This window comes from Bos javanicus, chromosome 10 (assembly GCF_032452875.1).
Source record: "Bos javanicus breed banteng chromosome 10, ARS-OSU_banteng_1.0, whole genome shotgun sequence".
Taxonomy (NCBI): domain Eukaryota; kingdom Metazoa; phylum Chordata; class Mammalia; order Artiodactyla; family Bovidae; genus Bos; species Bos javanicus.
The window spans coordinates 21,655,270-21,666,654 of record NC_083877.1 but is presented as its reverse complement, the minus strand read 5'-3'; the positions used below and the strand labels follow the sequence as shown (position 1 = coordinate 21,666,654).

Here is an 11,385-nt window from a genome sequence, read left to right as displayed (position 1 = left end):
CTACTGAGCGAGCTGCTGCCGCCCCCTGGTGGCAGTTATGGGAAGACCTTGAAGGTGGTGAGCAGGTGACCAACTGCCTCTAGCAACAGGACAGGCCCGTCATCTTCCCAGGGGGTCTTCCTCACTGCGGGGAGGGAAAGCCGCACAGCTGTGGTGTGGTCAGAGCCGAGGCAGGGATGGAGGGAGGGTGGGGAGTCCCCTCTCCCGGAAGCAGCAGCCTAGTGTATGGAATGCAGGTAATGCTGGCTGCACTTACAGGAGACAGCCTCCACTTCAATTTGGCTCTCACCCAGGCCCTGGCCAAGGAAAGCCACTCAATCACACACTAGTTAAAACTAAGTCAGATTTTTATTATTTTCCATAGACCACATCATTTAATAATAAAAAAAATAAAAATAAAAATTGAACAAAAGGAAAAGGTGGATATAAAGTGGAACCGGTGGGCAGGAGGCAAGGTCTGCAGGACAGAAGAGACTGGGAACTGCAGGGGCCCTGGGACTCAGGAGGAGATGCTGATTCAGCTCATAGGTGACCCAGTCCTGGCCCCGGCTGTTCCCAAAAGGGGGGTTCGAGTACCAGAGGTGGTGAGCAGGATGGAGGAAAAAACAAGGGAGGTTTGGGGCTCCTGGCTGTTCCCCACTTTTCAGCCAATACCTCCCTCCCTAACTTAGCTCTTCCCTCTCACAGACTTCACTGGAAATGAGAGGAAAGGGCTGAGTCCCGAGATACATTATGGAGGGGGGACAGGGGTGGGAAGGTGGCCACTGCTCCATTTGGTATTTGGGGACAGGTGGCAGCCAGACTTCAGCACTGGGCAAATGGTGTGAACGACCCTGGTTCCAGGGTGGTGGAGATTGTACCTATCCCTCTGTGGCCTTGAACCCACCCTGGGGGAGGGTGGCTCACACCTGCAGCTCTCCCTAGTGTTTTCCCGGCTAGCTAGCGGCGCCCGCCCCGGTCCCGCACAGGTGTGCTCCTGCTCCGGCTCCTGCTGTGGCGCTTGGTGTCTCTGCGGTCCCTCTCCCTGCCTCGTTCCCGCTCCCTGTCCCGCTCCCGATCTCGATCCCCCCTGTCCCGCTCCCGGTCCCTCTCTCTCTCCCTGTCCCTCTCTCGGCTGTGTTCTCGCCGCTTCTCTCGCTCCAGCTGCCGGGTCCGTTCCCGCTCTGCCTCCTTCTCCCTCTCCTTCTGCTCTTCTTCTTCTTGCTCCTTTCGCCGCTTCTCCCGCTCCTTGGCCCGTTCAGCCCGCTCTGCCTCCTTCTGAACAATCTGTAGCAGGCAGGGAAGGCAGAGAACAGGCATCTCAAACCCGTTCACACCAGTCCCACCTGGTCCCCCTGCTCCTGGACCCTGCACACCTAGCTCAGGATCACCGTCCGCCTTGCTATTACGCAGGAAGGGGGAGGGCCCAGCAGTCACACCTGTCCTTGTCTCAGAGCCCCAAGCCCTCCCAGTTTTCACCTGTTACAGCCATGACAGGTAGCAGCACCATCCATGCCTGGCCTGTAGTATTTCCCAAGCTACTTAGAGGTGAAAAAATTCTCTATTTTCTTCAGTGGAGTGGCATAAGCCTAAAATTCCCAAAAGGCCCATTAAGAAAAAAGCCCCATTAAAAAAGCTAAAATCCCTAGAAAGGAAAAAGCAGAAAAATGGCTGAGTTTATAAAACACAAATTTTTCAGCTAACTAAAATCAACTTCCAAGAAGTGTGGCTGGCACAGCCAGTTTGGATACACACACAAAGTTCCAATCTCCACGTCTACCTTCTACCTTTTTGGGTCTGGCTTCTCTATCATACAATCAACTGGGTCTTGAAACTGCCTCTTTCCATGATGCTTAGCTTCTTCTGCCTTATTATCCTAAGCCGATAGGATACCTAGGCCTATTCGCTCCCGCAGTCACATGACTCTGCCCTCCGTGCCCCCTAGCCTGATGAATTTCTGAGCAGGGCGGGAAGGCAGCCACTCACCTGGCTGTCAGTCAGTGGGAGCCAATAGATGCAGGGAGCTGCCTTGGTCTTGCGGAAAAGGTCGTCCAGCAGCTTGGCAGGTGGTTCCTCCTGAGCTTTCTCTGAGGTGGAAGGAAGTGGTTCAGACTTGACACACGTGACCCTGTGGCCCATCCCATCTGGGTCCCTTTCCCACTTACAGGTGGGTACTGTGCCCCCGCAGCTAAGTACCTTTCTTCTCACTCTTCTTTTCTTTAGACTTTGCGCGTTCCTTCCGGCGGCGATCACGGGACCGGGATCGGGAACGGGGCCCTTCTCGAACTTTGTCCCGATCCCATTCGCGCTCAGATCGAGTCCGCTCCCGCCGCTCCATTTCCCGTTCCCGTTCTGCCCACTGCTCCCGTACCGCCCGTTCCTGCTCCCGCTGCTCTGCTCTGGGGTGCTGTGGTGGCTGGGCTGGGGGTGGGGGGGGGGGGTGCAGTGGCCGTGGCATCCCCTGCTCCTCTGTCTTAGTTTCAGAGGGACGGTCCACCAAGAGGCCTCGGTGATAGTCCAGCTGCGGGCAGAGGAGGAACAAGGGTGGAGACAACATCACCCCACTGAAGGAGCCCAGGCGCTGGCGAACAGACTCACGGCTCAACTCAGGGAACCGAAGTGGAGGGAGGAGGACCCTCAGAGACCAACGGTTTGGCCAGGGTCTCAGCTGGAGTCTCGCAGATGGCGGCCTCCCCTGCCCCTCCCCTCTTTCCTCTCCCTTGGTTTCTTACCTCATCTTGCTCAGCATAGTCAGCACAAAGGAATTTGGGGTTGGACTGGGGCCATTTGACCCCATGGAGAGCTGTGCGGGTGGCAACTGCTTCCTCTACTGTTGAGTACTGACGGAGGAAGGGAGAGGCAGAAGGTCACAACGGGCCTTCCCTCCCTCCCACTTGCCATAAGGCCTCAAACCTGCCCACGTTGGTCACAAAAGGAGATACAGGGCACAACCTAGAGAACCGGCTTCTTCCCCTCACCGTTACAAAGCAGTGAGATTTGATCTTGTCAATCCAAAAAGCCTCTTCTACCAGAGTTCCTGTACGTCCCAACAACTCCTTCAGTTGGCCTAAAGTGAAGGGACGAACCTGCCAACGAGAATGAAACTTCAGGGTCTCAAAGAAGACAAGAAGTATGCTCAGGTCAGGCTCTCTACAAACTCGAGACAACCCTGCAAGGTGATACTTTTTTCTCATTTTTCAGATGAGACAGGTTGTGAGGTTAAGTAACTCACTCATAGTCAATGAGTGAGTAACCAGCAGATGTAGGAGGTGAACCTAAGAAACACAAGTCCACAGCTCTGACTCTACATCAAGCTGCACTGTTGGAAACGATGACTTACCAAATTGGAGATGTGGACGATGTTACTGATCTTGCCCCGGGGTGGGGAGGGCACCTGAGCAGTCCGGACTGGGTCATCAATCGTAATGGAAACTCCTGACTTCTGCTGGCTAATGGAACGTCGAGTTAAGGTATCTCCTAAAGTCACTATCAAATAGAGCACATGAATCGTTTTCAGCAGGACTTTTATATTCCCTACCAGCAGTCACTCTTCCATCTAAATGTGCTGAGCACCTGCACTGTGCAAGGTACAGTCCAGGCTGATCTCCTCATTATGGAGACGCAAAGATTAAACGGATTCAAACCTAGCCCTCAAGTAGCTTGGTAACAAGACGACAACAAGACAGATGTGTAAAATACTACAACACAAGGCAGAAGGCATTCGCTGCTGTAAGAGGTCCAAACCAGGTGCTCTGGGAACTCAGGGAGCCACATGCTTCACTCAGTGCTGCACCCACCTTTCTTGACTTCATGTTCCACAGGGGGGGGCAAGGCCACCTCTACTGAGACCTGGGGAGGCACAGGGGCTTCTGCTTCAGGCTCCTTCTCTTCTTCCTCCTCTTCCCTCTGCCCATTCTCCTGGCCCTCGGCAGGTACCACCTGTAAGGTATCAGATTAACAGAGGGATTCTTAAACACCAAACTGGCATGTTCTTTTCTGCCTCTGGTTTCTTGGGGCGAGAAGTGTTCTTTCCACTAGTGGGGGAGATTTCATTATTAGGTTCACCTCCGCCAGGTCCTGGGATTGGTAATACCTTAACTCGTCCATGAGGAAAACTAAGGCAGAAATTGGCAAATTTTTTCTGTATAGAGCAAGACAGTAAACATTATAGAATTTGTGAGCCATACAGTTCCAACTACCCAATTCTTGATATTATAGCACATAAACAGCCATAGAGAAAGTAAATGAACTGGTATAACTGTTCTAACAGAACTTCGTTACAGGCAACAAGTTAGATTTTGTATTCTCCTGACCCATACAAAGGTCAATTAAGCCAACCCTCTGCACAGACAGATTTCCCTTCTAGAGCTCCACCTTAGCTCCCTACTTAGCTGCTCACTTTGCATTCAGGCCCCCCTCCCCCAAAGTGGGGCACAGGAGCCTTACCTGAGTGACAGTCCGGCATATTTTCAGCCCCTTGTCATGGGTCCCATCATCACCATTACGCTCTGTCTCATCCTCAGAGATTCGGGAGTCGTCAGCATGAAGATCCACAACAGCCTCCTGCCCCGCCAGGGGTTTGATGTCGGGGATGAGGCTCTGGGACACAGATACCCCCCACCCCGTTACACTGGGCCCATGTCTACTCCCACCGCATGTGTCTCGTCCTCCCTTCCCCGGCCCCTCCCACCTCACCTTGAGTGATTCAGTGGTGATACTGATGGAGGGTTTCTTCTGGGTGGTGGCTGTGCTGGCTCCCCAACGCCGCTTCCGACTAGGCTGGCCCCCCTCTGTGTCACTGTTTCCAGCTGGCACCCCCTTGGTAGCTGCTGTCCCCAAGAAACAGGACCCCACAGTTAGATGGTCCCAGGCTCTCTGCTGGTTCACACCACAATACCCACAGGTAGCCTTCAACTGGAATTTTAGTAAAAGGTTAACTTAAAAGATATCACTTTTGGGGACTGGGGAAATGGTGTTTCAGAGTAAACAGAAGGCCTGGAGCCACTTCCTGAAAGATTAAAACTACTGATCTCTGAAGGCAAAAAGGGAGAAGTAACTAGGCTGGTGAGCATTTAAACTTTTACTGGTAGAAAACCCTAAAGCACTGGGGAAGACATACTGAGGATGACATGGGAATGAGAAAAGACTGTATGAAAATAAAATTCAAGTTAGTTTTAGATCATGACATGACCTGGTTATGCTTTAGGTTAATATTCACACTAATAGATTGATATTTAAGTCATAAAGATCTATTAAATATTACACTTTTGTCAACTTAAAGAGTTCCTCATTGAAAAATGCTCAAGTTGTTACTGTTTGAGGTGTGGGAACTCTCGTTTTCTCAGATGTGCTCTTATAATAAGGCATAAACTGGTAAGCATTTTATAGGAATCCCTCAAACCTACTCCTGAAAAAAGCAGGACTATAGATAAGTAATGGTGAGACACTTCACAGTGTATCTCATTAGGGTTAAGAAAGAAATGGGGGAAAAATGACAAGAATTGTTTATGAAGTTCTGAATTATAAACTGGAGCCTTAACTATGCCATAGATTTGCTGGGTGGAGCTGCTGTGATGGCAAGGGGTGACCCAAGAATGCCACTGAGAGAGAATGGGAGTCTATTTCTCTATGAACTCTGAGTTTTACGGTACTCTGGACCTGTATCAGGGATTTGGGGCTAGACTTACAGACAACGGAGATCTTCCTCTTGAATGATTTGGGCAGCAAGCTCTGTATAGAGAAGAAAGGGGTGGGGGGAAAAAAGAGAAAGAGACACACCCCACAGAGAGGTGGAAAGGAGGTTAGATGGGGCAGTCTCAGCATAGGTTCCAAAGACACAGAGAGATAGAGACACAGAGACAGACAGAGACCAAAACAGAAGCGGCAAACGGCAAAAACGAAGCAGAATCAATGCAAGTTAGAGAAAAAAATAAAACCAAACATCACAGCAGGGAAAAGTCATCTAGTCCATACCACACCTATGTATTAGCTTAACCAGAAATAAGCTGGAAGAAGAATTTCAATAACCTCCCAGCCCTTTAAAAGCATTGGTCATGCCCTCTTCCACTGGTCTCTATGGATGGAGAGGATGCCAAACCCAACAAGCTATGCCCAAAACTGAGTTATTTAGTCCTTCTAAGGTCTTCCTTGCTAACTGGAGCAAAATATGAGTAAACAAGGAAAACCAACTTTGGGATGGCAACTGTGACAGTATAACCCTCCTCCACTCAGTGCCCAGCCTGCATCCACTGACAGCAGATCCGAGCAGCTTGGACAGCAGACTTAGAGCTGCCTGGGTCACTGCCGCACTGTGGAAAAGGGCGGCACCAGCCTCACTGGAGAGGAGCCTCTCAAGCCAAGTGCCGGCACAAAGAATATAAAGGTGTCTTTGGTAAAGACAAGATTTTATGAAGGGCAGACAGTACCCAGGAAGAGTTTCAGACTTTCTGACCACTGTACTAAGCTCTAGCAGAGCCCTACTATGTTGTCTCCAAACAGGGCTTATGCCTTAGGGGCTCTGTCAATGACCAGAAACTTTCCAACTTGCTTTTGAGCAAGTTTCTGCCCCCAAACACTCAGTTGAAGACTGTGGACAGAGCAAAAAGAGGAAGAGAGAGCAAAAAGGGGAATAGAGCATTTTCAGATTTAAGTGCTTATTTCTGGAAAAACTAAGACCTACCACCCTTCTAAAGGGTAGGGCAGGAGCCCTCTGGATGAAATCCCTTTCCCCCATCCGCCCCCCAGCCCCGTTTGTGTTGTCTAACCAAGTCTCCTTGGTCTCCTTTAAGGGCCAGCCTGACCCCTAGCCAGGCCGCTCTTGATGGGTAAGTTAGTGAGAAAAAAAAAAAGTCTTAATTAAAACAGGTAGAACATGAACCAAATAAATAAATCCAATAAAGAAATCAGAATAAAGATAAAGAAAAAAAATCAAAATAAAAGATTAAAAAAAGAGGAGAAAGAAGAAAATAAAGAGGAAAATAAACTAGGAATATGACAAATGTTCCAGGTACCATCTCACACCTGGGATCTTCAGTTCAGCCAATCGCACCTCACTGTGTACTGTATCTAGTCAACCGCCGGTCCAATCAGAATGAGCCCTCCCTGCTAGGCGCTGTGCAATTGGTGGGGGGTTGGGTTGGCAAAAAAGGTGGGCGCACGGCGTGGTGGTCGGCACGGCACTGCCAGAGTCCTCCCAGGGGCGCACGGGGGCGGGAGGGAAACGTGTGGGGGGACGCTGCCCAGTTTCCATGATGTCAAGACAGTTCACTGGTGGTGGCCAGGCTCAGCGAGGGGTACAGGGGGAACAGGGGCAGAGACATCAGTTCTGGCCCTGCAGGGGCATCATCCTGTAGTCCCTGATGAGATGGCCTGTGAGTAGCAGGAATGGTCCTGGCCTTTTATCGTGAGAGGCAGGCAGGACCCTATGTCCACCAGTGGCAAGCTGCAGCAACACCACCACCCAGTGCTTGGAATCCAGGTGATGACTTCAGAGTCCCTTTCTCCTCTGCCTGTAACTGGGGAGGGGGTCCTCTCACCGAGTGGGTTCATGAAGCCTCTGTTGAAGGCAGCCTGGGGGTAGTAGGTGGATAGCCCCAGGACCTGGCACACATTCAGCAGCAAGGTCAGAATACTTTTCTTCTGAGTGGTGTGTGGCATCTCCTCAGGGACTCCAGCTGAGACAGTGGTTCCAGTCAGGTGGATGGATGAGCCCCTGCCTCCAGGGATGGAGGAGAAGTTGGAGCAACCAACATGCTGCCCTTCACCATGGACAACAGGGACCAAAGGAAAGTCCATCTGATGAGCAAATGATGATACATGGCTGGGCTGTCATCAGCATTAAATCCCTGGGCTCAGACCCTAGACTTCTCTGCAGGGTTCCTAGTCGTCACAGCTTAAGCCGAGAGCCCCACTTGGTATTTTACAGCTGGCACTGTGATCACATTGACTCTTTAGGAGGTCTTGGTGCCCTAGTTGGGGATCCCAACAGTCTGCAGCAAACAAGGCAACCCACAGTCCTCAAAAGGGCAAGGGTGTGTGGGCAGGCGCCCCAGCACTGACACAAGCTCTTCTTGGGGTGTCCCAAAGAGGGAGATGATGCAAGTCCACCCCTTTCCAAATGCTTTTTGCTTTCTTAATACAAGTCTCTCCAGAACAGTGCTCTTCTTGGCCCCCTGATGTAAGCCAAGGCAGGGAGGCAAAAGGGGGCCCATCACAGGATCCCATACACATGCCCCCCTCTGGCCAAGACACCTGGATAGCAGACTCGGCTCTGACTGGGCAGCTCAGTAGCAGCGGTTGGGTCCAGAGGAAGAGGCGGCATCAGCGATTGGCCAGTTGGGCAGGGTTATATTTTACGGGCGGATTACCGTACATGAGGTACTTGGACAAAGTTTTACGGGGAAGAAGGACCTTGTAATAAATAATATTCTGCACATCAAATCACTTTCACCGGCCCCCACCCCCGCAACACACACCAAAGAAAGGCTACACACACAACAGTCCCTCCCACCCTGTTACTCTCGTCCCAAACCCAGCTAATTCTTTCTCTAATTACTTTAAGAGCCAAGAAGACTTCGCTGGCTCTGATGGGAGGAGCCCCCTGAATTGGGTGCAGGACACAAGATAACATATATGCCCAAAAAGTAAGTTGAGGCGTCACAAAAATAGCCAAGGGGCCTCTGGGATCACCCCAGGAGCTGGCTTCTAAGTAGCTTCATCTTGCAACAAGACCACTTGGGGGCAGATCAGCAACAAAAATTCCTCAGCATGGTGCTCAGCGGAGATCCACCAAAGCCCACTAGATGGCGCTGAGCCCCAACATGCTTTTAAAAAGGAGGGAAAGCTAGGGGGCTACCACAGGGAGAAGCTAGAGAAGGCAGCAGGGAAAGCTAAACCTGGGTCTTGGATAAAGGGCCATTAACTGACTTTCTGGGTGGTAACAAACTTCCCCAACTGCACTACTTCCCCAACAAGGAAAGGGGGATGAAGGAGCCCTGTCCCATCACACGGGGTCTCCCTGGCTAAACCAGCGAATTCTCCCTTGGCCCTGTCCTGATCCAAATCTTTGCCTAGTCCCTTTTTTAAACTATCCCACTGTGGAAGAGGGATCACTGGAGTGTTCTACTCTTTCCCCTACATCCACTCCTGCCCACCCACCCCAGTAGGTGGCTTGGATATTTACCTCTTTCTTCTCCTCATCCTCAGCATTGCCCTCTGGGCGATCATCATTGCTGACTTGGTCTGCAATAGGCATGGGGGGCTCTGGAACCTCATTTTCAGGTCTGTTTTCACTTGTGTCCATGGTCACTTCCTCCTTCTCCTCACTGTCAGTATGGGGATAGGTTGGGGGGCAGGAAAGAACCAAGGGGAAGAGAGAACAAGATGTTAGGTTTTGGGTCAAGGAAACCTCCATGCCTCAATACTTGGGTGGGATTGGGAGGGCTGCTTTTCAGATCAAACTAGAGACCTTGCCCCCACAGGAAATGCAGACAACCTTTTCCCTAGGGGAAAGAGCACAGATCACACCAACCACGTCCTCCCACTGCCCAGATGGGATAAAGCTGTGATGTGTAAGGTCAGGACTCCAATGCTCTTAGGTAGTTCACCAGAGTACTCTTCTTATATGAAGAGGAGAAACATCCCTCTCTGAAAAGTCCCTCAAAAGTGACTGTTATTTGCCCACAACCCCAGGGCCTCCCCAGCCCATGGTCACGGGCACTCTTATTTAACCAAACTGCATGAGAAACTAAGGGAAGCCCAAGTCCTAAAAAGATGAGAAAGAGCAGCCAAGGCTGTGGCAAATGACCCCAACCTTGTTGTTTAATCAACTGCTTAGGGTAAAAGCCTAATGACCTACAGATCTGGAGACACCAGGAATGGAGAAATGGTGGGGTGCGGGCTGTAGGGAGAGTAGGGCTGGTGAGGGTTCAAGCTTCAAGGACTCTCTCTAATCCAAAAGGAAAAATTAACACTGCCAAAGTATGAAAGCTCAGAAGAACCAGGCCACTTTTACCTGCTCAGAGGTGTAGGAATTGTTCTTACATTCAGCTTTCGCCCAGTTTCTCCCACTCCCTTATTCCAACTTCCAAGAGATAAAGAGAGCAGGCCTCCCAGTCAGGACACACCCTCCCCCACACCACGCATCCCACCCGCCGGTGCCCCTCCACAACACTGAACCCACTCCCCCACCCCTCCGAATCACACAAGTAGAGTCCCACTGCAGGCAATGAATCTCAGAGTTCACTTCAGATAAACTAGCTTCCCAACTTCTTTTTTCTGTCTTCATCCCTAACTTGTATCTCTAATCTCACCCCCACTACCACCCAAACACCGAGGTGGGGAGGGGAGGGCAGGGAACAAATCAAGATGAACAGGGTCCCCTCTCTAAGTCTCAAGAGAGGGGAAGCCAAGCCTCCACAGGCTGATAACCAGCACCGAAAATTCGGCATTCTCGACAGGCTGCCTGACACTCAGAGGTCAGAACAGCCTCCCCAGAGCATGGGAGGGATGCACGGGAAGGGTGGGGGGGGGGGGGAGAGAAAATCGGAACTGTGCCCCCAGCTTATAGGCTCCCACAGAAACACGAGATTCAACTGCCTGAATCTAAAGAAAAGGCTCATCCAAAAAATACCTATTTCCCACACAGAGAGGGCAAGTGAGGCCAATTAGAAATCAGGCAGGAAGGACAAAGGGGGAAAGCAGAATGACTGAAAACAAACCAAAACCAAAGACGGAATGAAAGCCATGGGAAAGAGAAGGGAGATGAGGGGGGCTAGAGCGGTAGGGAAAAAGGATACATGGAAATGTGAAGCTCTCACCCTTCTTTGCTTTCTGATAACATGATTTTTTTTCTCCCCCTGGAAGTGCTGTTTATCCCTTTCTGGAATGGAAGAAATAACAAAAACCAAACAAAAAAATCCTAAAAAATTTTAAAAAACAAAACAAAACACCTTCCTTGTCCCAAGATCCCACCACCTCCTCCCCGGCCACCCGATCCAGAGAGAGAAAATCGAGATGCAGCAACTAGGGATCCAAAAAATGGTAAATGGAAGGAGAGGTGGTGGTGGTGAGGGGAGGCTAAAATAGATCTGGATTTTAAGAGATAAGCGTTAAGTCCTCACGGCAAACCCCGAATTCGGCTGGATTGGTCTCTCTGGAGGAGGAGGAGGAGGAGGGCCAGGCTGCTGGTAGTGGCTGGCTCTATTGTACTGGCGGAGCGGTGGCGATCAGCCGGAGACATGCAGGGGAGCCATCTTGCCACTTACCCAGCAGCCCGTGTGTGCGGATGGGGGAGGGCCCTGCTGCAGCAGGGGAGGGGAAAGGAGAGAGGGAGGGCGCTGAGTGAGCAAGGTTCTTATCCTCTGGCAAGCTACTCCGAGCTCACTGCTGGCTCGATAGGCCTGGCCC

At 51.0% G+C, this 11,385-nt stretch overlaps 1 protein-coding gene across 8 annotated transcripts in view; it reads right to left on the bottom strand.

Annotated features, from left to right (window-relative positions):
* Positions 1-329: 329 nt before the first annotated feature.
* Positions 330-11,385, bottom strand: part of ACIN1 (apoptotic chromatin condensation inducer 1) — a 38,478-nt gene continuing 27,422 nt past the window's right edge. For 3 of the 8 annotated variants that reach the window (XM_061430437.1, XM_061430432.1, XM_061430436.1), the window contains 11 exons: positions 9,161-9,302; positions 5,667-5,709; positions 4,675-4,808; positions 4,426-4,578; positions 3,777-3,918; positions 3,320-3,465; positions 2,958-3,065; positions 2,712-2,819; positions 2,176-2,500; positions 1,966-2,066; positions 330-1,266 (listed from right to left, as the gene is read on the bottom strand). In XM_061430437.1, the coding sequence (XP_061286421.1) occupies positions 940-1,266; positions 1,966-2,066; positions 2,176-2,500; positions 2,712-2,819; positions 2,958-3,065; positions 3,320-3,465; positions 3,777-3,918; positions 4,426-4,578; positions 4,675-4,808; positions 5,667-5,709; positions 9,161-9,302 (1,729 nt within the window). In that variant the 3' untranslated portion in view covers positions 330-939. Of the gene's footprint in view, positions 1,267-1,965; positions 2,067-2,175; positions 2,501-2,711; positions 2,820-2,957; positions 3,066-3,319; positions 3,466-3,776; positions 3,919-4,425; positions 4,579-4,674; positions 4,809-5,666; positions 5,710-9,160; positions 9,303-10,796; positions 10,859-11,099; positions 11,323-11,385 lie in introns of those variants that run through there. The other 5 variants (XM_061430439.1, XM_061430438.1, XM_061430435.1 and 2 more) reach the window with 5 other exon arrangements.